Source organism: Danio rerio, chromosome 19, assembly GCF_052040795.2.
Source record: "Danio rerio strain M-AB ecotype USA chromosome 19, GRCz13ab, whole genome shotgun sequence".
NCBI classification, from domain to species: Eukaryota; Metazoa; Chordata; class Actinopteri; order Cypriniformes; family Danionidae; genus Danio; species Danio rerio.
Genome location: NC_141039.2, coordinates 46,763,190 through 46,789,889, shown reverse-complemented (window position 1 = coordinate 46,789,889; position 26,700 = coordinate 46,763,190). Strand labels below are relative to the sequence as shown.

The window sequence follows — 26,700 nt, the reverse complement described above, 5'->3', positions numbered from 1 at the left end:
TATATCATATTTATATTATTGAGACAATGAAATTTTATGAATTTGAACATTAACATATAAACAAAACGAAAAGGAAAGGAACAATAATGTCATATCCACGTATATGCATATTAAATAATAAATGTAAATGATGTTAATTAAACCAACACACACACACTCACACACACACACACACACACATACACACACACACACACACACACACACACAAAAGTGCCAAAACCATAGCCATTTTTATTTTGTTCAATTAGATGTTTGCTAACATTGTGAGTAACAAAATTGCAGAAATTGACTTCATTTATTAAAATACATTTCAAGCCATTCTAAACAGTGAGCAATTTAACATACTATCGTTCAATTATTAATTATTCAGTTAGTAATTATTTTTACTAAATCAAAAGCATACAAATTTCAACCGACTAGTTATATATATATATATATATATATATATATATATATATATATATATATATATATATATATATATATATATATATATATACATTTATTTATTTATATATATATATATATATATATATATATATATATATATATATATATATATTTTTTTTTTTTCCCCTTCTATAAATTTAAATAAATATAAAAATGATTAAATAAATAAATGATAATGATAATAATAATTATTTTTATTATATTTTTTTTTTACTTAGAGAAATATTATTATTACCATTATTTTTAATTATTATTTTTTTTATTGATGTTAATATTATTACTATTGTTGTTATTATCATTATTATAATTATTATTTATGTGTAATGTTTTAATGTATTATTATCATTTTTATTTATTTATTTATATATCATTTTTATTTTATTTATTTTATTTTAATATTATTAAAACATAATTACAAATAATAATAATAACAATTACAATAATAATAATTTTTCAATTATTCATGTAAATTGGTGTTTGATTAGATTTATTTTTATTATTATTATTATTATTGTTATTATTATTCATTCATTCATTAATTCATTTTCATAGTCCCTTTATTAATCTGGGGGCGCCACAGCTGAATGAACCGCCAACTTATCCAGCATACATTTTACGCTGCGGATGCCCTTCCAGCTGCAACACATCTCTGGGAAACATCTATACACACTCATTCACACTCATACACTACGCATAATTTAGCCTACCCAATTCACCTGTACCGCATGTCTTTGGACTGTGGGGGAAACCGGAGCACCTAGAGGAAACCCAAGCGAACGCAGGGAGAACATGCAAACTCCACACAGAAATGTCAACTGACCCAGCTCAAACCAGCGACCTTCTTACTGTAAGGCGACAGCACTTGTGCCACTGTGTCGCTATTATTATTATTATTATTATTATTATTATTATTATTATTATGTCATTATTATTTAATTTTTGTTTTTCACTAAACCTCTCTGGTTTATGTTTTAGCTGTTGGGGTTTGATTTATTGTAAAACCTTGAAAAAACTTAATAAAGGCATGTTATACAAAAAATAAAAATACATATTTACAAACACACAATTGACGTAATACTCATATATGGTTCTTAAAGATGGTCAAAGACTTATCATTCACTTTCATTGTACATGTTTGACTGTGACCTACATTTCTCCTTTTTTTTTTTTACTCAAAAGAGGGATGAAGTCGAAATTAATTTTCATGGTAATCAACATTATGAGCTTAACTCATAATAAACGCTGAATATTCCAGTATTGTACTGACTTAAACACCCAAGAGGGCTTTTTTAAAGTCAGCAGGTAGTCGTTCAGTGTTTGCAGATACGATCAGTAATTTCCTTTACGTCTCTCTAACAAGCTTTTACGGTCGGTGATGGAGACGCAGTAATTACCGTTGCCACTTTTCTCACTGATGCTGTTTACTCATGATCTGTTTCATTTGTCACATTAATGAGTGATCTCCAGCGCTCTCTCTTTCTCCATCTGCTCCACCTAGATTCAGCTTCACAGTAGAGGAGACGAGCCTGAATAAATAGTTTCTGAGGCGGTGCATTCATGCGGGGCCCAAAACTACTGCACTAATGTGACAGAATGGGCCCCTCTGAGGGCCACGGGCTCCGGTGCCGCTAACGTCAAGTGACACTTAAATCACTCTGTAAACTTGCAGAAGCATTCTGGGTACTTTTTTTTTTGTTCTTGTTGTCTCAAAGCAAAGCAACAAGAGTTCATCTCACGTCAGTGTCAAATGGACCAGCGTTGTTCTTTACTTGTAGTTGTGCTCATATTGAAACACTGCAGGGAAATACACCACACTTAGTGAAGTTTATTTATAAACTAATTTCGAGAGGAGCATGTGCTTATGATTGATAGCAGCTGGGTATTATTAGCTAACACACAACATAGCAATCAGACGATTCCTAAAACACGATAAATAACCAGAGTATCTTACTTCCGCCATCTTCGTCTTGAAGAATCCCCCCTTCCACCCCTACTCCTCCCCTTTCCTTGTCAGGGCAGCACAGAGGCCCAATAGTTAGCAACATTGCCTCACAGCAAGAATGTCACTGGTCAGCCTGATCTCACGTGGAAACGTAAGTATTTTACGTTTTGTCAGTTTAGTGGCTAATTCGTACGGATTCGTACGAGTTCAGTTGTACGAAAATGCACGATTTTAAAAAGGAGGCGTGGCACCCCACCCCTAACCCCAACCGTCATCGGGTGATGAGCAAATCGTACTAAATTGCACGAAATAGATCATAGATTTCAGTGTGGAGTTTGCATGTTCTCCCCGTGTTTGCGTGGGTTTTCCCGGGCTCTTCGGTTGCCTCCCACAGACCAAAAACATGTAACATAAGTTACTTTATAAAACTAAATCGACATCATAGACGAGCGTTAAATTCAACATACACTCTCCATAACTATTTATATTCTACTGTTACGTGTTTATGATGTTAAATTATTAAATGGATGAAACGTTACAATCAGTGAGTCTATTGATGCTGGGTGAATGAGGAGAAGACACAACCGCTTGATAAGTGAAACAAAAAGTAAGTATTTATTAACAGATAATATCAAACAATGAATATGAAATGTAAGGTAAATGTTAATTAAAGAAAACAGGAGTGTTGCCAAAACAAAGAAATAAATATAACAAAACGATCTAAATAAACCCCAACCCACTAAACTGACTGATCAAAGAAAAATGCAGAAACAAAACCGTAATCTTCAGCATGTAGCTATACACTTCATAACTCCCAAACATAATTACACATGTGGCTTCGATTGGATTCGATTACATTTTCGATTCTAAATGCACGATTCGATTCGATTTTCGATTATGAATAATTAATTAATTAATGACCAATTAATTATTTGTAGCCTACCATTTAAACCACCTGACCTGCATGGTCTTTGTTTTACCCATAAACAAATCATACAGTAAATGAATAAAGGCAAGATACACACGTAATTACCACCTGTCAATCACTTTTTCTGCGGGACTCGTGAATAGGCAGTGATCTGTGTCGTTATAATGGCGTCGATAAAAAAGACGCACAACCAACAGGAACCAGCCAACATTATCTGAGGTGTTCGCTAAAATGACTAAGTACAAGTGAGTGAAAGATTGAAGCAGTCCTCTGACTGCCTGGACCCGCTGTCTGGAGCACATGGCTGCGTGCGTCTGTGTCTGTGTGGTCACGTGATGTGCATTTTCAGAGGTAGAGAGGAAGTAGGGCCGCTTAGAAATGTTACACGCCAGTGTGGATGTCAAATCGTCGTCGTTCTAAAATGCCATTTAAAAACAAAGACAGTGTAAACAGGGCCTGAGTGTGTACTTTTCGCGAGCGGATTTGCAACGGCGGCGGGCGGAGGATCGCGATGCCGTTGTTGTCTATCGGACGAACCGTACGTAATACGTACATAGCAGAGCTTGCAAAACTGTGTTTTTTTGTCGACAACACGAGCGTTGTCAACATAACTCTGGAAATCCAAAATGCTTACACACCGGCGACTTCATTGAAAGAGGAGAGGGTTTAAGCTCTGTCGACGGCTCTCCTGCTTCTGCAGTTTAACAAGCACTTCAACAAGCCTTTTTTTCCCCGCTTGGCAAGCAAAGCTGACGTGACATGAGGGCGTGGCAGCATCGACGATTCTATTTTTGGATTCGATAATCGAAATTGAGCATAAATTTCGATCGATTTCGATTAAAAATCGAAATCGTGACACCCCTAAGAATTATACTAAGCTGCTCGCAATACTAGAATTCTCGTAAAGTACACACTGTTAGCAAAACAAGATCTCAGGTAATCCAATTCTCATAAAGATCGTTCAAATTCTCACTCGCCAAAAAATTGAGCAGCTGGTAAGTCAATATCAATAGAGAGAAAACTAGAACACAGCACTCGCAAACGAACCAAGCGAAACAAACAAGTGAACAGTTCAGCCGACACAAGTGAGGAGACTGGCAAGCTAAGCGCTCCTTCAGAACATCGCAAGCGCACAGCTTTTATACTGCGCGGAGCCAATGCTTATTGGCGCGCCTATTGAGTGACGAAGTTGATTGACAGCTCACTCGACCAATGGTAGCACACCTGAAACAGGATAGGACCACAAAAAGAGAGAGAAAGAGAGAGAAAAGAGCGCAAAACAGAAAACAACAAAATACCACAAAACATACGTGAAACGTAACATCTACATTAACCATTATCAAGCAGGGGAGTTCTCGAGACCTACCTGAGCTCAAACTCCCCTCTTCCCCTGCAACAGTAGGGAGCCCCGGGCTCGAGGATCTCAAGAGCTCAGGGCTCTCTCCACGCTTCAAAATCAATCATCAGCTAAGGGCGAACTCTTGAAAACTACTTATTTAAAATGAGCAGTGCAATTGTTATGTGTTTTTTTTAGGGGGGGGGGGGTTTAATTGTTTTACCCTATTAAACAAAAGATTTAATAACATTTAACAACACTTTACAATATCAATATTTTCTTCGTAAACTGAGACTATGTTCAATTGCTAGGAAGATAGACATATTTAACAGTTCACAGCATCTGAAAGATTAAAAACCCCTGGTCTAGTGAACCTATTAATTAAAAAAAAAACAAGTTTTCATACAGCAAATCCACTCAAGTTCAGCCTGAACAATTCCTAAGAACGATCGATACTGTGTTAAAAGCAATATCTGACAAGCCCAGCACAAAAGAGCAAAAGAAAAACAAGAGTACGTGATTTTAGATGATCAACGTCAAGGTTTACTCGCACTTAATGACAGATATTTTTCATAAACACTGAAACAGCATTCAACGAGCTGAGCGGTTCCATCATATCTACACTGCGCTTGACATTGGTGCTGCAAACCAGCCAATGAAACGCCGCATTTCGCTTCTTGTTCACCTTCTCCCTTATGCAAGCAGCTCTGGAACATATGATTTATCAACGCACTGTACTTTTAGATGACACTAAGTATGAATCATTGCCGTGCACAGGCTCACTAGATTTATAGAGCAGCAAAACCACTGGTACATTTGAGAAACAAAGAGGCCTGAGAGGCAAAACATCACACACTGCTTGGGGAAAAAAGTTAAAACAATAGAAGTAAAACCTAAAAAGTGCATTCAGAAAGAACATGTAATTATATTGTTACTTTATTTATATATCGTTCAATACATTACATTAATAACCTATACTAATATACATTTTAATACTATTTAATTCATTCATTTTTATATATATATATATATATATATACAGTTGAAATCAGAATTATTAGCCCTCATTTGAATTAATTTTTTTTTATTTCCTGAATGATGTTTAACAGAGCAAGGAAATTTTCACAGTATGTCTGATAATAATTTTTCTTCTAATTTTTTAAAAGCCATTTTAAGGACAAAATTATAAGCCCCTTTAAGCTATATATTTTTTCGATAGTCTAAAGCACAAAACATCATTATACAATAAGTTGCCTAATTACCCTAACCTGCCTAGTTAACCTGATTAACCTAGTTAGGCCTTTAAATGTCACTTTATGCTGTATAGAAGTGTCGTGAAAAATATCTAGTCAAATATTATTTACTGTCATCATGGCAAAAATAAAATATATCAGTTATTAGAGATGAGTTATTAAAACTATTATGTTTAGAAATGTGTTGAAAAAAATATTCTCTCTGTTAAACAGAAATTGGGGAAAAAATAAACAGGGGTGCTAATAATTTTGACTTCAACTGTATATTTTAGGTATATTATATTATATTATATTATATTATATTATATTATATATTATATTATAATATTTTATATTATAATATTTTATATTATATTATATTATATTATAATATTTTATATTATATTATATTATATTATAATATTTTATTTTATATTATTTTATATTATATTTTATTTTATTATATTATATTATGTTATATTATATTATATTATATTATATTATATTATATTATAATATTTTATATTATATTATATTATATTATAATATTTAATATTATATTATAATATTTTATTTTATATTATTTTATATTTTATTATATTATATTATATTATATTATATTATATTTTAATATTTTATATTATATTATATTAATTATATTATATTATAATATTTTATATAAAATTATAATATTTTATATTATATTATATTATATTATATTATATTATATTATTTTATATTATATTATTTTATATTATATTATATTATTTTATATTATATTATATTATATTATATTATAATATTTTATATTATATTTTATTATATTATATTATATTATATAATATTATAATATTTTATATTATATTATATTACATTATATTATATTATAATATTTTATATTATATTATATTATATTATATTATAATACTTTATATTATATTATATTACATTATATTATATTATAATATTTTATATTATATTATATTATATTATATTATATTATATTATATTATATTATATTATATTATATTATAATATTATATACTGTATTTTGTATCTTCTCTGTTAGCCACTGGGTGTCTTGAGTTTGTCAAATAAATCATGCATTTCTAAAAAAAAAAAAAAATAATAATAAATACTTACATGTGTGTAAAGTTTGTCTGGGCACATATCTAATATCGGTAACACTTTACAATAAGGTTCATTAGTTAATGCAATTAATAACATGAACTAATCACGAACAACATATACAGCATTTATTAATCATAATTGAACATTTACTAATGCATCATGAACATCCAAGTCCATGTTAACATTAGTTAAAGCACTGTGAGTTAACATGAACTAACAATGAACAACTAATTAACTAACGTTTACTAACATAAATAAATACAGTAGTAAATGTATTGTTCATTGTTTTTTCATGTTAGTAAATGCATTAATTAACATTAACTAATAAACCTTATTGTAAAGTGCTACCCTAATATCTATAATCTGACTTTAAATAAACTCAAACTCATGAACACCAAAATAAATAAATATAAAAACTAGTAAACATCTTGAAAAACCTGCCAATCAAATACCCAATGTTTAATTCTCCAATGGCAATGGAATATTCTGCTGGAGAAATAAGCAATGATCAGAGTTTTTTAATTATCTTGTCATAGTTATGGTTTAACACTCCATATGTCTCTCTCTTTTTTTCCCCCCATAAGCCGTGTCCTGTGGAGTGCCCAAGGCTCCAGTGAACGGAGGAGTGCTTGCGATGGACTACTCGGTGGGCACACGTGTGACCTACTTCTGCAGTGATGGCTACCGGCTGTCCTCCAAAGAGCTGACCAGCGCTGTGTGCCAGCCTGACGGCACCTGGAGCAACCACAACAAGGTCCCTCGCTGCTCAGGTACAGACACACGAGATGCAGAGCCCCCCGGCATCAAGAGTACAGCAGATAAAGACATACCGACACAGTAGAAGAGAAAGCAGAGCGCTTTAAAAGTGTACTGTTATGCCTTGTTTTTTGCTAAATGTAATATAGAAAACAAGGAAAAGATGTCGGTGTATTCAAAATGTGAAATTTCAGCTTAAATTAGCTCCTGGGTTGTTTTTTATAGTATGTTGTCTTTTTTAGGGAGGAAGTAAAAACACTTTTGCTGTGTCCGAAATTGCCCACTTCTACATTTACATTTACATTTAGTTATTTAGCAGACACTTTTATCCAAAGCGACTTACAAATGAGGACAAGGAAGCAATTTACACAACTATAACCGTACGTTCACACCGAAAGCGGCGAGAGCGTCAAAGTAGCCGGAAGTCCTTCATTTTCAATGAGAGCCGGCGGCGATACGCGGCGATAAGCGGCGAGGAGCAGCGCGGCGCGTCTTCGCCGGCATGAGCGTCGAGGAGAGTTGAAATGAAGTCAACTTTATGGTAATGAGCTATGACGCGGTTCGGCGGCAAGCAATCAGAATGAAGACGTCCACCGCTTGATAGCAGTTCAGAGAACACAGACCTGTGAACTTTGGTTCCGACCACAGTTGTTCCCAAGGGTTTGATTATTGCGGTCGCCGGATTTCCAATTATTTACAATTTTTTCCTACAGGAACATATATTAAATAAGTTACTGGCGAGTTACTGATGTTCATTAATGTTATATATTTATCTTAAAAAAGCGGGAATCTCACGCGATGTGACAGTACAAAACAGTACGTTACTGCTGCTTCAGGATATTTCAGACATATGGACACATATTGGATAAATAGAGCAAAGCCACTCGCAACTTGATCTTCTATTGTTATATGAATTTGATAAGAAGTGCGCAACATTTTCACGCTAGAAACATGTTTTATGCAGGAGTGTAACTGATATACTGCAACGGCTCCTTTAAATATGAGATCAATGTAGCGAGTTTTGACGCTCTCGCCGCAGGAGCTGAAGGCAGAGAGCGTTGTCGCCAAGGCGTCCAGAGCGACCTTGGACGCTCTCGCCGCTTTCGGTGTGAACGTACGGTAAGAGCAACAATGAAGAAGTGCTGTAGGCAAGTTTCAGGTGTGTAAAGTGTAATGCTGCGTTCACACCAGACGCGGAACACGCGTCAAGCGCGAGTGATTTACATGTTAAGTCAATGCAAACACGCGAATAGACATCCTGCGGCGCGATATGCGCGAATGGCGCGGTGCGAATAGCACGATACGCGTGAATGGCGCGGGGCGAATTGATTGTTTTGCGCGCTTAACGTACGTTTCACGTGAATCTCTCGAGTTTGAAAATCTGAACTTCAGCGGACATTTGCGCCACGTTAACCAATCAGAAGCTTGCTCTTGTGGGGGCGTGATTGTGATGTGGAACCTGTTGATGGTGTCCCGGGGATATCCTCCAGGCGACACCGACAACAAGTCATCAAACTGGGCTTGGCTCAGTCAGATGCATCGTTGAAAGCCTCCGTAATCCAGGTTCAGTTTCTGGAGGAGTTTATGAGCTCACACAGCTGGATGCACCTCTGAAAGCATGTAGTGGACTCAGACACGGTCCTAAACGTATCGACGCTGTTTTTCAGCCTTCATAAAGTACATAAACACAGTTATTTTCTTCATAAAATCCATGTTAGCCATTTAGCAACGAAGCTACAGTCACTGGGCAGACAGAAGCCCTGCCCATTACGCGAATCCGCATCTGTTCTGAAGTAAATTTGACACGCGAATAAAGTGGATTTCACGCGCGAATGAAGCCAGTAAACTCAAATGTTCACGCGGCTATTTTTCCGCGATTTATCCGCGTGTTCAACGTCTGGTGTGAACACAGCATGAGAAGCAATACATTATTAATTTATTTTTTTGTAGGACAGTTAGCGGTAAAACCAGAGAGATAATTGCAGAATAGGAAGGAAAGTAAAGACTAAATAGTTGAGTTTTTAGTTGTTTTTTTAAGACAGCGAGTGCCGTTCTGATGCAGTTTGGGAGTTCATTCCACCAGCTGGGCAGATTAAACGCGAGAGTTCGGGAAAGTGATTTCTTCCCTCTTTGGGATGGAACCACAAGGCGACGTTTATTTACAGAACGCAAGTTTCTGGAGCAAAGCCAGAAGTCGCTTTGTAAGCAAACATCAGAGCTTTGAATTTGATGCGAGCAGCAACTGGCAGCCAGTGCAAACGGATGAGTAGCGGAGTGATATGTGCTCTTTTAGGTTCATTAAAGACCACTCGTGCTGCTGCGTTCTGAAGCAGCTGAAGAGGTTTGATAGAGTTAGCTGGAAGCCCGGCTAGTAGAGAGTTTCAATAGTCCAGTCTGGAGAGAACAAGAGCTTGAACAAGGAGTTGAGCTGCATGTTCAGATAGAAAGGGTCGGACCTTTCTGATGTTATAGAGTGCGAATCTGCAAGATCGAGCAGTTCTAGAAATGTGGTCAGAGAAGTGTTCTATACTGTATAGTACGCTAAAACCAGTATGCGAGCCAAATAGTAAGACCGAATTCATCGAATTCGAAAAAAAGTATGCGAGAAGTACTCAGATGACCTACTACTACCCAACGTTATTATAGTTAACGAAAACCAACGGTAAAATGAAAGCTCTAGACATCACAAAATAACAGATGAAAGCATCTAAAAGCATGGCCGCATAGTCTACATTATTATTCATTAATTTATTTTTGTACTGAGGAAAAGTTCTTCGCAATTAAAACCGTTTAGTTTTGTCACAATGGTTGCATTTCTTTTTTTTTTCTTCGATAAACTTAAGATCAACAAACATTCACTGCTGCTGCGCATCTAAAGGCTGATTTATACTTCTGAGTCAAGTGTATGCGTATGCTACGGCGCAGCCTACGTGTTGACGTGCCCTACGCCTCATTGATGTGCACCTCTCAAAAAATGTAACTACACGTCCCAACGACATGTAGCGCAAGCTCTGTGATTAGTCGGCTTGGTAGCACTGACGAGTCTGGGCGGGACCGAGAGCCTCACAAGTGGCGCAAGGCTAATTGAGCGACTGTTTATAAGTGTGGAGTCCCGTGAAGGAGCTCCGGATGGAAAGTTTTGTTTTGTGTTTACCTCATGGTTAAAGTTGTTGCACGTCCGCCGGTTCCTGCCTCAAAATGAGCGAGTTTGAGCCACTTGTACATTCAGGAAACGTTCAGAAAAAAACAAACACCAGCAAAGAAACTCGACACAGAGAAACATTAACACCTCACTGCTAACTAGCGTTTCGGAAGTGTTAATGCAGTTCAACAGAAACAGCACGCAGAAGTATAAATGTACAGCTACGCTCGTTGCATGCGCCGTGGGTTACGCCGGTCACTCAAAGCAGAAGTATAAACCAGGCTTTAGTGTTCACGTTTCAGTTGAATCTGCCGAAATGCCAGTAAATACTTGGATTATAGCAAAACAAGACGGAGATTTAATTGCAGCGATTACATGGCAGGCTACATTATTTATATTCTCCTTGATTGAAGTGTGGTTGTGGTATTTTTTTGGGGAAGCTATCGAGAACTACCTGATCTCATATCCCTCCTAATGCTTATTGACCAGGTGGGAGCCTAGGGCTCATCTATCACCGAGCTCAGGGTTCTCTCCCGGGACAGCATGCCAAACTAGCTCAAATAGTCTAGCATTATTTAAGTGTGAACTCTTGAAAATATGATATCCCAGTGGACCACACCTTTAATTAAAAAGGAGCTGCAAATTACAGTATAATAGACACTATACCAGAATGCATTATGAGGTCTGATTAAAAGCCAAATGCAGGCTTTATTTAGTGTGTGCTGTGGCTTTTATACTGCTCAGTCTGCCACATTGTTGGCTTGATGATTTGCTGACAGCACACTGTGAATAATGCTGTTCGACACATGAAGTTGCTGCCGTTCCAAATCAGTCCAATCACTTTAGATATCACACCTCAGAGCTCAGCCGCCCATGAAAAGATCAGGCTGGCCCAATAGGTTTCGGAAGAGAAGCATTAAATAATACAAATACACTGTACTTGTGCTTTCTGGTTATGGATTTGTGTGTATTTTCTGCACAGTTGTGGTTTGTCCGAGTATCGGATCTTTTTCTCTGGAACATGGAAGATGGAGGATCGTTAACGGCTCGCATTATGAATACAGAACCAAAATCATCTTCACCTGCGATCCTGGCTATTACCGCCTCGGGCCGGCTTACATTCAGTGCATGGCCAACGGAGCGTGGAGCTGGAAGAACGAGAGACCCCACTGCCAGAGTAAGTGTGGGACGCAACTCCGATTAAAGCTGTTAGGAATTGATTCCGGTTTCTGGACTTCAAGGACTCGGTTCTTAGAAACGATTCCTCACAGTTGCTGTGAATCTTTTCATTTATATTTCATTCTCATATCCTGACAGAAGTAAGTAAACAGTAAAAAGAAGCTCATTTCAAGTACATACAGCTGAAGTCCAAATTATTAGCTAAGATGCTAATGGTGACCCCTAGTTTAAAAGTTTTTATTTTAAATTTGATGTGTAGAGTATTGTAATTGAGTAAATTCCCCTTCTGAGTGTGATTCATTCAGTTGAACTTCGTTCCAGATTTTTCTAAATGTTTTGTGAATATTTGTCTCAGTCGATTGGAAGCCAGGCCCGGATTGGCTAATCGGGAGGACCGGGAGAGTTCCCGGTGAGCCGGTCCATTTTTTATTTTTTTTGGCCGCGAGGGCCGGTGTCCCTAGCTGTTTGCACTCTCAGCAGTCACACTTTTTCATTTATTCATTTATATGACCATAGCTTCACTCTTTTTATTCATTATTTTGCTGCAGCTCCGCTCTTTTTATTTTTTTACTCGCAGCCCCATGAACAAATTGCAGCCTGCAGGTAAATGATGACGTATCATTCGACGCCAAACAGCGGCAACATAGTGAATATAAGCACTCCAATAATTAATATTAATGAATATTACACCTGCTCAATGAAGATCAGATGATTTACTACATTAGTAAATCTGACATAACTGTGCTGGTTAAAAGCATAGCAGTGCCAATGTGGTCCTGTGGTCAGCACGTTGCGCTACTACACTGCCGACCCGGATTCAAACCTCACCCTAGTATTTACTTATTTATTTATTTATTTTCATTTTTAGTGTTAACCACTTAAACTCTGCGGACCTGGTACCGCGTCCGTGACTTCATCGACAATTGCTTTTAAATTTAAAGGCTAGCATTGCACCAGACCCCCGTTAGTGGTTTCGTTTGAAAGTGTAGAATCTATATTTTATGCACATATGCATCACTTTGGTTTTTATTCTACTGTACAAAAGTTATTTACACTTAAATCCACAGTATTTTGGAGACCCAAGCCGGGCATTTCACATTGGTTCATTTTCATATTTTTCATATGGTTCATGTATGACACATGTACAAGTTATAGCTCAAATGAAAGCTCTTGCCGGTGCTCATACGGCTCTAGTGTTCTTTTTACTGAATTATATTCACATATCAAACAGTTGCCGAATGAATCGTGGTGTTTTCATGGCGCAGAAGTGAAAACAATACATTTATGATCACTAAGCATCCCTAATAGCACAGACAGCTGTCATCTCTTACCTTATGCTGTGGGCTTCAGGGCCATTCTCCTCTGTTTTTGAGGTGATGTGCATAAGTAATCCTTTTATATGTCTGACGTGCTCCAAACACAGTGAATTATGTTTGATCAAACAAAAGAATAGTGAAATATGTAAACAAAGATCGATCCCTGTGGCTTGTATAGCACCTCTCATCAGTTGGAATACAATAACTTTTGCATAGATTATAGTAGAGACATTTTTCTTTTTTCCTCTGATTTCAGACATGTGCAGGAACCACCAAAATTAATTACAGCACGCTAGACCACACACAACCTAAAAGATACACTTTCAAATTTGAGTTTATAAAAATAAATACAAAAAGCGCCTCTTTTTTAGGTGTTTATTATAACACAGACAACATATACAGATATTTTAAACACTTTCAACAGTGTTTTATGAAAATTCAAAGGGTTTTCTTTAAAATGATACCAAATTTTTGCATTTACACCTCTGCATGTGGATTTGAGAAGCTTTTATATTTTGGGTAGGCAAAATCCAGGTGGAAATCCCCAAATAGCAGCAGAGTTTAACTGGTTTAAGACATATAATACTGTTTGGGTTACTAATGCAGGTATACATATTTATTGATTGGGACTGGAACTGAACTTTGCAGGACACCGGCCCTGCAGGACTGAGATTGGACATCCCTGCTTTAGGTGAACAATTAATCCATGCTAGTAAATCCACTGGTAAAAATGTTTGTTTTGGTAATCTCCAATCAAAATCTGACCATTAGTTTCAGCATTTGACGGGGCTTCTTTTCTGATGACATCAGTTTGATCCTTCAGCCACTGCATTTCTAACCACGCCCCTCTTACCATTAGTTTGCTATGAGTGAATGATGCTCAAGAAGAAAGCCCCGCCTTCTATTCAATATTCCATTTCAGTTGGAAGCACATCAGCATACTGAAATGAAAATCTTAGCAACTTTTGGCTCACGCAGACTTATAAAGGCTAATAATCAGTGTTCCTGCTGATAGAAATTACACAGTGGTATAAAAGAACCACTGCAATGATTATTGAAGCAATTAATTAAAACGAACCGAATCAGTTCTAGGAAGTGTATCTGAATTTTAATAATTATTAACAAATGGGAGTCGAATAGTTTAATCTTTTAAACTGAAAATTCTCCTGAAGAGAAGTCGATTCCTTTGATGAATGGAATCAATCTTGGATTCTCATGGAATTGATTCTTTTTTTCTGGAATCGACTCTCATCTCCACTGCAGTCCAGCAGTTGTTTGTGTGTGTTGTCAGATGTGTAAACTCCAGATTGTCATTGTTTTTGTCTGTGCTCTTCAGTCATCTCTTGTGGGGATCTCGCTACGCCTCCCAGTGGAAAGAAGATTGGAACGCAGACGTCCTTCGGGGCCACAGCCATATTTACATGTGACAATGGCTATATGCTGGTGGGCTCGAGCGTGCGCGAGTGTCTGTCTTCTGGGCTGTGGAGTGGAACAGAGACGCGCTGCTTGGGTAAAGTGCTGTACATCCACTGCTGCTCTTCACATCTGCTGCTTCAGACATCTTCTCCTGGCAGTGATCCAGACGGATGTTTGAAGCTTGTTAAGCCTGACAGAATCCACAATATCCTGGTCTCTAGTAGAGCTGTCTACTATGCTCATTTTTATTTCAAAGAATTCATTCAAGATTCATTCAATCTAGGAACATTCTAAGGTCATGTTTTTGTTTTGTTTGTTTACTTTTCTTTATCCTGCTTTATACCCTTCACAAATAAAGTCTTTAAAATAATGTTTTTAGTAGAATGCCATACAATATTATATTTGTACAAATACATCAGATTAGAAATCTGGAGCTAATCTAACTAAATAACTTCCAAATATTGGTCCAAATAATAGTATATAACAAAATAATATGACAAAATAATGGTCCAAATAATGGTTCAAATATTAGTACATGCAAATGTTTGTTATACATTTTTTATTATTATTTTAAAAAGAGAGAAAAAAAATTGACAAAATTTTGTTGAAATGTACTGTGTAAAAAAAAGTGTAAATATTTGGCTTGTATTTAAATGTATTATCTTTCTATTTGTAAATATATCTGATGAGAAAAATATTATAATCATTAATATATTTGTTCAAATTTGTACACCCATCGGCTCTACAGCACCCAACCCGGCTCTCTCGAACTGGCGTTTCTTTGAAGTGGAGTCGTGGCTCTAACAAGGAGGCTAAAGACCATGGCCTCTAGCGTCTGTCATTAGAGCACCTTTAGAAGTCAGAGGAATGAGGTTTACCTGCATACCACTTCACTAGCTGGCCTCCAGTACAGTCACCCCCCTAAACCTCACTCCCATCCCGGACGAGCCCCCACATGTAACCCACCAATTCTACTGCACCCAACCCGCTCTGAGCTGAGATCGAACCGGCGATTCTTTGTATGGGAGTAACTTTAGAGATCAAAGGAATGAGGTCTACCTGCATAGCACTTCGCTAGCTGGCCTCCGTTACATTCACCCCAGTAAACCTTACTCCCATCAAGGACGAGCCCCAACATGTAATTTAATAATATATATATATAGTTATATTATATAGTGATAATATAAATAAATAGTAAGTAAATAATATATAAAAATGATTATTTTATGTCAATTAAAAAATTATAATTATTCATTATCCTGAAAATAAATACTTGTATGAATATAATAAAATATACAATTAACTATGTTATATAAGTAATATAATATTGTGTAAATTGTCTAAGTGTAAATTATGTAAAAGTTTTGATTGATAATTTAAAATCTTTAAAAAATTCCATAATTTGTATTTTAGAGTTTTGTCTCTTTTATTAGGTTTTTTTAAACATGTTAATATTTGTTTCACAGTTTTACCCGCGTAACCTGTGACTGCAAGTTATTTTTATGCATCTCCAGTAAGCTAAATAACACACAGTTCTCAGCATAATTGTTGACACCCCATTTCGTGAATGAATATTTTTATTCATTTCTCCGTCAACATGGGTGATTTACTGTGTATTGGTGCATTTGGATAAAACAGATTAATTAAACAGATTTATTTATTAAAATAATATTTTAGTCACAGAACATCTTTAGAAATGGAAAGATTATACATTTTAACTCATTAAAATATTGCAAAGATGTGTTGTTTCTTATGATTTTTGCTTTTTTTGAACATTTTATTTAATATCTTCCATAACATATAAATTTGAGCTGCTAATTTTTGAACCATTATTGTAAGTTATTTTGTTAGATTAGGCTTCAATACTGACTAAACAAATATATATATATAATTGTAAAGCCTCCTATAGAATATATTAATTTAAATGAGAGATTTGTGGAAGCCGTACTTATATATGCTGACCACTGAATAAATTAATATTTTTATTCATTTTTTTTCATTTTATTTATTATTGTTATTATAATTATTTTTTGTTATATGTAGTATTTTTTATTAGTTTTTTTATGACAGTGAAGCTTTTTATCAATTTATTTGGAAACTAGCTGAAATAAAATATTTTTTTCTAATATAAAATATAATATAATATATATAATATATAATATAAAGTATGAATTATACAATTGTATGTCAAATAATAAATTATAAAGATACATTATCTATTGCATCCTGAAAATACTAATGTAGACATAATGAAATGTACAATAAAATACATTATATAAAATATGTAATTGTCTAAAAAGGATTAAAAAGGATTTGAAAAAGTATAAATTGTAATTTCTGTAGTAGTTTTTATATGAAACCACTAAAAATTGCATCATTTTTATTTTCATTTTAGAGTTTTCTCCCTTTTAGCAGCTTTTTTGGTCAATGTTTTGTTTCTGTGGACCCTGTGACTAAAAGATGTTTTTTTTTTTTTTGCATTTACAGTATATTAAATAAGACTATTAACTTCCCCTCCACCATATAATTACACACTCACTTACACACTCACAAACACACACACACAGTGTTTAGGTGCTTAAAGTACATTAGACCTCAATAGTGTTTCTTTCTCCGGCTCCACTGAAGATCTCACTTATGCGAATTTACGCACACTCCACTAAACACTTAATTACACAAAGCAGCTCGTCTCTCTAAAAGCAGTCGCTGTTAATATTTCACAGTGTAATGTAGCCTGCGCTCTCAATCCCTCTGTCTTTCTCCTGCAGCCGGTCACTGTGGTTTACCAGAGCAGATCGTCAACGGGCAGGTGATCGGGGAAAACTTCGGCTACAGAGACACAGTGGTTTACCAATGCGTCTCCGGCTTCCGGCTCATCGGATCCTCTGTGCGCATCTGCCAACAAGACCACAACTGGTCCGGACAGCTGCCCATCTGCGTCCGTGAGTTTGGGACTCTTTTCTCTCTCACACAAGCTGTGGAGAATTACTGACTCCATGAATAGATTAATTCAGACAGTAAGGCCAAAGACGCTCACACTGAGGAGAAGAAACAGACACAATCACTGATTTTAGCTGAAGCTGTCGGCTTTACTTGGAACACTAGTACAAGTAATCGGAAAAAATGTGTCTAAGGGGGTGTTCAACGAAATATTCAAAACGGCTTGTTAAAAAGAGGGCTTAGCAGAACATTAGGTGACATTTTATTTCGATGGTCCAATTGAGTATTAGTAGACTGTCTTCTTACTATGTTGATACTGCTCATTCAACAGACATTTAAGTGACTAAAAGAAACTTTGCAAGTACATGTCAACTTACACTAACCCCAACCCCAACCTAACAGTCTACTTATAATCTAATGAGAATTAGTTGCCATGTAGATGCAGTGTAATTTAAATTCATCAAACGGACCATCAAAATAAACTGACTAAATAATAACAAAAAAAAAACTGAATAAAAAAAAAACTTTTTGGTCTGATATATTTTATGAATAAATAAAAAATTCATAAATAAATCTTAAAAAAAAAAATAAAAAATAAAAATAAAAAAAAAGAAAAAAAAAATATATATATATATATAATTTTTGGGGGAATTTTTTGGGGAATTTTATATATATATATATATATATATATATATATATATATATATATATATATATATATATATATATATATATATATATATATATATATAAGAAATAATAATTATGTTATAATTAATATTGTCTCTATGAATATATAGGCCAAAGATGAACAAAGCAGTTTAAAGCATTAAAACAAATGTAATTAATTTATTACAATGTAAAATATAGTTATATATTTACTTTTGCATCCTGAAAATACTTATATAAACATAATTGTGTAAATTGTCTAAGTGTTAATTATGTTGTCGTTTTTATTAATAAGTTAAAATCATTATATATATTACATAATTTTCATCTTTTTTATTAGGTTTTTTACATCTCAGTATTTTTAATCTAGTTTCTCTGGATCTTCTCTGATTTTTTTTTTCAGATTTTTTTGTCATGTTTAATTAATTTGTTTTCTTTCTGAGTAAAAACATAAATAAAAATAATAATACATAAATAAATAAATAAATAAATATATATATATATATATATATATATATATATATATATATATATATATATATAAAGATATATATTTAACCATGATTTACCCAAAAAAATGTTAAAATTGTTGTTCAAAAACAAACCATGATTTACCAAAAAAAATTCTAAAATTGTTGTTCACAAAATACAAGATTGTTGTCACTTTAAAACTTTATATTTAACAACTTCAAACCAATAGTTTTTACCCTATTGTTTACATTTAAGGATTTTTTTATCAAATTATTATGTTTATTAAGACACTATTTTACCCATATTTTGACATTTTATTTTTACCAAAGACTACAAAAAAATGCTTTTCTTTCTTGATTTGTTTTTATCGTGTTTCTAGTCCAAATATGTAATGATTCATAAATCAAGAAGCATTTTAGGCAAGCAAAAATATCGTCTTGTTTTTAGAAATAACAAGTCAAAATTAAGTGAGTTTGCTCCTTAAAACAAGCTAAATAATTTGCCGATAGGCCAAGCAAAACAGTGTTATATCAAAACCAAAGACAATATTATTTAGCATACCCTATTGCCAGAATATTCACCTAGTTTTAAGAAAAAACTCAGTTTAATTTTGGCATATTATTTCTAAAAGGAGGACAATATTTTTTGCTTGTCTAGAAAATGCATCTTATTTTCAAAATATTTAGATATTTAAAATAGAAAGACAACAAAAAAATCTAACTAAGTTTTTGCTGTGAAGCTATTTAAAATCTTGCATTAAATATGCCAAGTATATAAAATCACTTTTGTAATTAATTTTGCTTAATTAAGTTTGTAAATGTGGACACCAAAATATAATATTTGACACATATGCAATCAATTCTGTTGAAATAATTGGCTCTTCTTATAATTAACTTTGCATCGATCGACAGACCTGATTTTAGCACGCTCTCCAAATATCTGGGACACAGAGAATTGCTACTAGCACAAGGGGAAGTGACATCATGACACAGACACTCTCCAAAGCTCAGTTTTTCCTTCTTAAATGGCATTGACATTTAAAGAAAGCACCCTTAGAGCCCTCTGTATTTAGGGAACTATATATATATATATATATATATATTGTGACAAAGGAGTTGGTCTTCATGGAGCTCCCGCAACGTTCCAAAGACTCATGAATCAGGTATTAAGAAACTGTGAGGAGTACAGTGCCGCATACCTGGATGACGTAGTCATTTATAGTACTACCTGGACCGATCATGTACACCATCTCCACACGATTCTGCAGAAGATACAGAGAGCTGGTTTGACACTGAACGTCGCCAAGTGCGAGTGGGCCAGACAAGAAACGAGGTATCTTGGGTTCCAACTGGGGAATGGAGAGATACGACCACAAGTGGACAAAGTGGAGGCACTCCGCAACTGTCCTAGACCTCGTACCAAGAAGGAGGTACGATCCTTTCTCGGACTGGTGGGATGGTATCGGAGATTCATTCCTCAATTCTCTGAAAAAGCAGCACCCTTGACGAATTTGACGGCTAAAGCCATAAAGAATCCGGTTCCGTGGACCGAAGAATGTGAGAAGGCTTTCATTACCTTGAAAGAAAGAATGTGTACTGTACCTGTTTTACGAAGCCCAGACTTTACAAAGAAGTTCTTGGTACAGGTGGATGCCTCAGCGAGAGGAATTGGAGCAGTGCTTATGCAGGAGGATGAAGGTCAGGAACACCCCATCCTATACCTGAGTAGAAAGCTGTTGCCACGAGAGACCAGGTATGCCACCATTGAAAAAGAAGGATTGGCTATAAAGTGGGCACTGGACAGTTTGAGATACTACCTGATGGGTAGAGAGTTTACCCTCGAAACAGATCATAGAGCCTTAACCTGGATCAATACAATGAAAGATCAGAATGCCAGAGTGACCAGATGGTACCTGTCACTGCAGCCTTTCAAGTTTAATGTAAGATACAAGGCGGGAAAGAGCAATGTCACAGCAGATTACCTGTCACGATTGCCTGACGTCGGCAATCTAGGAGAGGTGGGAGGTAATGTGACAAAGGAGTTTGTCACTGGCCTGCGGCAGAGCTGTACACCCACATATTCACGCACACACACATAACTTACCTTCACTCCACCAGCCGATCGATCGGGTGCACACGGGAGATTGCGCTGTAATAAAAACACATACACGCACAAACACATTATATACTCCATTAATCCTTGCATATTCTGACACGCCATAAATCACACCGCATACATTTGTCTTACCTGTGTGTCCGTTTGTGTTTGTGTTTGTTCGTCTCGTTGCGTTTCTGTTGCGTCTCTCTTCCTGGTTGCGCAATCGCGGCTACGGGAGGCAAAAGGGGCCAAAAAGGTCATGCGCAGCATTTTATGCACAGTGATGTGCTGCGCATGCGCTGAGTGGTTGGGCACCCGGGGGAGACTATGTGTTTTATGTGGGGGATGAAAAGAATGGGAAAACAATGAAAAAAAGCAGTATTCATGACATGTGAAAATGCTGATTTAATAATTTTGGTTTTAAGTTATATAGTAATACAAATGAAGTGTATGAAAGTGTGAAATGCTTACCTGAAAGATTGTTTATGTCCATACTTACCTTATACTTACCTTCAATATAGTTTAATCCAAACTGGGCGGAGTCACTCACTATAAATAGAGTGACTTGGGCTCAGTTCAGTGTGGGAGTCGTTGGAGATAGAAGGTGTGAGTAGTGGCGAATGGTTGGTTTGATAATTCTGGATAGAAAATATTTTGTATATAATTATTTTGTTACTTTATTGTCTTTATTTGTTTGTTTTGTTGTTTGTTTATTTTTGTATATATATATATATATATAATTTTTTTTTTTTTTTGTCTACTTTATTTTTTTGTGATTTTTGGATTGGACACTTTTGCACTGTAAATAAACGCACCTTGCACCATAGTGCTACGTCGACTGAGCCATCATTTATTTTTTTCTTGTTTCACACACACCCTAAAAACGCCTCTGTGTGACATATATATATATATATATATATATATATATATATATATATATATATATATATATATATATAAAGAATTGGCATCACTGTCATCTCCCGCTGCACTGTGACACACTGCGTCCACACTTACAGCCCACATTTATCAGACACACACACATACACATGGGCTGCAGCAAGTCTGCCTCGCTTCAACGGGGGCGTTTATTTGTTTGAAGAATGTTTAGACAAAACGAGCTGATACAAAGGAGCTGCAGGGGAAGCAAGAGTAGTTATTCTCACCAAAAAAAGATAGATTTGAGACTACAGAATTTATCTACATCATCTCCCAGTTTATTAAAGGCATAGTTCATCCCAAAATGCTGAAGTCTGTCATAGTTTAATCAGCAAACCTGCGTGAGGCGCTGAAAAAAGAGACTGAGGGTGCTTTCACACCTGTGAATCGATTCAGTTGTTCCGAAACAGAGATTACAAATGTTACATTGTTGCTCTTTGCTCTTGGAGCGGTTCACTTTCACACTGCAAAGTTTCTAATCGGAACAAAAGAGCTAAAACAAGTCACGTGAGTGTAAACTCTCCTTACATTGGTCAGAGTGTCAGGGTTTATTTTGCAGCGTCCAGCTCAGCTGTCAGGAGAGGTGGTGGTTTGGTGGTGATTGACAGCGTGCGCACGCGATGTGTCTGAGGAGAGATGCGGTGGGGAGGGGTGAAGGGTGCGCGACGATGCCTATTTGAGGACCGGGAGGGAGACGCGAGATTACCGGGAGATCATCACTTGTTTGCGGGCATCTGGAGACTCGCGAAACTTCCCGCCATGCTCATAATACTCTCTTCATATAGCCGTAAGCCTATTACATATCCATAAAACACTGTGATATAACCGCGCTCGGATCGGATCGCTTTCTCACTGCAATCTAACTGCTCCAGGGTTCGTTTCAATCGAGCCGAGACCACCTCATTCAAGCGTTCTCGGAGCGATTACTTTGGCGCAGAACAGAGCGCGATTGCCCTGTTCACATATGCCAAACGAACTGCGCTAACTGAGCAAACGAGACACGTTCCGAAACAAAAGTGTAGGTGTGAAAGCACCCTAAGAAGATGCATCTACTGTACTTTTTTAGGATTCTGCATTAAAGAGCCCCTATTATACATTTTAAAGGGTCATATTTTGGTTTTAAGGGTCTCCAGCAACAGGCTGATCTGCATGCAAGGTCAAAAACACTTTCATTATCTTATAATATGCATTTATTTTTACCTTATTATCCCTGTGACTCCTATATGATTCGCTCAGCGATTCATTTGCTCCCAAACCCCTCCTTAGCATGAAGCTAATCTGCACTGATTGGACAGATGACAGCTTGTTATAATTGACCAACAGCGTTCACCGCGTGACAGAGTGAAATGCCCAGCACGGCTTATCAACATTCAAGAGTTCACACTTAGCTGATGATTGATAGTGAAGCTAGTTTGGCGTGCTGTCCCGGGAGAGAGCCCGGAGCTTATAAGATCCTCGAGCCCTGGGCTCCCTCCCGTTGCAAGGCGAGAGGGGAGTTTTAGCTCAGGTAGATCTCTGACTCCCCTTCTTGCTTGTTGTAGCTAAGAGTCGGATATGTATGCTGAAAGGTGTACTCAGAGTTTAGCTAAGGTATTTGGATTAATTGTTTAGAGTGCTTGTTTTTGAACTGTGGGAGGAAACCGGAGGACCCGGGGAAAACCCACGCCACCACGGGGAGAACGAGCAAACTCCGCACAGAAATGCCGTCTGGTTTGGAAAGGAATTAAACCAGGGGCATTCTTGCTGTGAGGCAACAGTGCTAATCGCTGGCCACCGTGACGCCCGTTTGAAAGGAGGGAAAGTAGTGTTGGGTGGGGGGTTTTCTTCAAGACGAAGATATTGAGATAAGAAAAGTCTGGTTATTTATAGAGAGTTAAGGATCGTCTGATAGGATAATCAGTCATTAGCTAAAGTTGGAACAGCTGTGAACAATCATAAGCACGTGATCCTCTCGAAATTTGTTTATGAATAAACTTCACATATTGAAGTAGTCAGGGTGCAGACTGATTATTAAAGGGACTAAGCAGAAAAGAAAATGAATGAATGAAGGTTAGCATAGAAATGTAAGTTGCATGCCCTTTTTTGGTGTCGCAATTCAAGTTAATCCACAGCGCCGCACACGTGCAATAGTTGAAATTTCTTTTATTCTTATTCATCTTGCTGTAAAAATATACAATAAAAAGGTCGTTTTAATTGTATTTTCAATAGGAAACAGATTTTTAGTGACAGTTTAATTTTTTATTGAAGAGAGACCACATATTTTTGGTCAAAGAGCCACATGTGGCTCCCGATACATGTGTATTAAGCAATGTGTAAGCGAGGCACACAACTAACGCGCTCTGCGCTGCACTATAGACCTGCTTTGATCTGGTCTATTGTGTAGTCTATTTCAGTTCCTCAAAATAGTAATGCGTCAGCAATGCGCCTTAACACACCTCCTTTTTTTAGATCTGAACGCCTTTGGGTGCACATACTGTATGAGAGCAAATGGATTTGCTATTTAAACGGCGTGTTGCCAAACGTCAAGATCACACTTGCGTCGAGCTGAATCTAGCAAAAAACATTTAAGTCCCGCCTTGCGCAGGGTGTATGATAGGACCCATAGAGTGAAAAACTGTACTGGCGAGCAAAATCACCTCTTTTGTCATCACTTTGACGCTAAAGAATTATATTACGCTAGAGAATCATTTCAATACTAGCTCTAAAGTGATGTTGGTGAATGAGTAACGATTTCTGCAGTTCGGACGTCAGCTGCAGATGTGAAGTAATGGTGGAAGAAAGTAGTTCCTAATACAAAAGGGTTTTGATACTCTTCATGTTTGATTTTTTTAATATATATATATATATATATATATATATATATTTTATATATATATATATATATATATATATATATTTTTTTATATATATATATATATATATATATATATATATATATATATATATATATATATACACGATTTTGTCATCGAACTGTTTTATAAATGCAGTATCACTTGAGTAGCAGTGCGATTTGGCTGTATGGTACACTAAGGCACTTGGCTTGCGGCCTTGTTCCAATGCACACCTCCCAACAGTGCCGTTATACAGCCATATCCTACTACTACTCGTGTAATATTTTTCATTTAAGCTACTAAATATGTTACTTTTTTTTTATTTTTCATGCTTAAAAGTTGTTGGAAGAAAATTTAAGTTCCCATAATGTGTTTCCAAAAGCATAAATAAATATAGAAAAACAATTGTGAACTGAAATATCATAAAGTTCATGCGCTTTTACTGCAAATAATTGAGCTAGTAGTTATCAGTTTGAAGTAGGAAATAATAATTAGAGGAAACAGTCTGTAAAGTAACAAAACATATGTACTAGCAGTTTATATAAGGTTTTTGGAGCGTAATGTACAACACCAACTCAGACAATATATAATTTTAAACTATTAAAAATTTATCATTTTTTATGCTTAAAAGTTGTTGGAGAAAAATCCAGGTCCCATCATGCCATTCAAAAGCATAAATATTTAAGGAAAAATACAAATTGTTACCTGAAATATCTTAAAGTTCACATGATGTCACAATAAAAATTCTGGGTAGTAGTTAGTAGTTTGAAATAATGTATAAGAAATAAAATACAGAGGAAAACAGTCTGTAAAATAACAAAAATAATGTACTGGAGGTTTATTACAGGGTTTTTGTAGCGTAATATATAACACCAACCCAGAAAATATATCACTTTACACTATTAAAAATGTTAATAAAAGTCTCCTTTTCTATTTTTCATGGTTAAAACTTGTTGGAGGAAAAATCAAAGTCACGTAATGCGATTCAAAGCATAAATAAAAAATGAAATATACAAAAAATCTGCCCTAAAATACCCACGTGATGTTACAGTAAAAAAATCTGTGTCTTATAAGTGCCACTGCTCATATTGGACTGGTTTGATTAGACTTTTATTCACACTTGCATTGATGTGGCATCTCCTTCATGATCTTTTAGAGAATGGCAGTCTATTATGCTGAGAACGGGGCTATCAGGGCGTCTTGTTTGATGATGGTGATTTGCTGCTTCTCCGAGACATTACTGGAACATTGCATCTGAAACAATCACAGAGCTGCTTTGCATCTGAAAATCATCATCTCACACTTTCTGAAGCAGAATAAAGCAGAAGGGGGGAAAAGGCAATTTCAATGCCAGGCCAGTTTGGCTTTTGTGAGTCCTCAATGGATCTAACCGATAGCAGCTGACATATTTGATGTATTAATCGTTTACTCGACTTAAAGACCCCACGAAATGAATACCTGGAGTTTTAGGCCTATGGTGCAGTGCTTGTAGGTGCTTTTTGCTAGTGTGCTTCTGAAAGTCGACACATTATTTTAATACACAAAAGTGTATTTGTAATCACAGTTAAACATTCAGAATACTTAAGATATATCTGTAATTTTGCCCAATTAAATACTTTCTATAATTAGAATATATTAAAATTCTCCTACATCCATCAAGTTCCAAAAAACTATTATTATTATATGTTAAATTACAGCATCAGCATTTTTCTGAAACAGCTAGTTTAAAGGGTCCCCTCTTTCAGTTCAAGTCTACCTCAGAATCTTTTTAAAAATGCTCCATGATGGGCGTGGAGCACTGCAAGCAGAGGGAGGAGTGGGCGTGGCCGGCAAAGCAGGAGGAAAGAGGGGAGTGAACAACTGTTAGTTGGCTCACAAAATGAGACACAAACCAATGAAGAGACGCATGACTTTACAGC

General features: G+C 35.8%; 2 protein-coding genes across 19 annotated transcripts in view; both read left to right on the top strand.

The window, feature by feature from the left end:
* ppt1 (palmitoyl-protein thioesterase 1 (ceroid-lipofuscinosis, neuronal 1, infantile)) overlaps nt 1–26,700 on the top strand; it is an 847,627-nt gene that overhangs the window by 273,449 nt on the left and 547,478 nt on the right. The gene's annotated exons all lie outside the window — the stretch shown is intronic.
* The window catches only part of csmd3b (CUB and Sushi multiple domains 3b), a 1,026,877-nt gene that overhangs the window by 844,548 nt on the left and 155,629 nt on the right, over nt 1–26,700 (top strand). For all 18 annotated transcript variants that reach the window (XR_015517226.2, XR_015517225.2, XM_087296029.2 and 15 more), the window contains 4 exons: nt 7,607–7,792; nt 11,903–12,097; nt 14,752–14,925; nt 17,600–17,773. Coding sequence is in view for 16 of the 18 variants with exons in the window: in XM_087296029.2 (XP_087152155.1) it covers nt 7,607–7,792; nt 11,903–12,097; nt 14,752–14,925; nt 17,600–17,773 (729 nt within the window). In the remaining 2 variants the exon portion in view is untranslated. The remainder of the gene's footprint in view (nt 1–7,606; nt 7,793–11,902; nt 12,098–14,751; nt 14,926–17,599; nt 17,774–26,700) is intronic.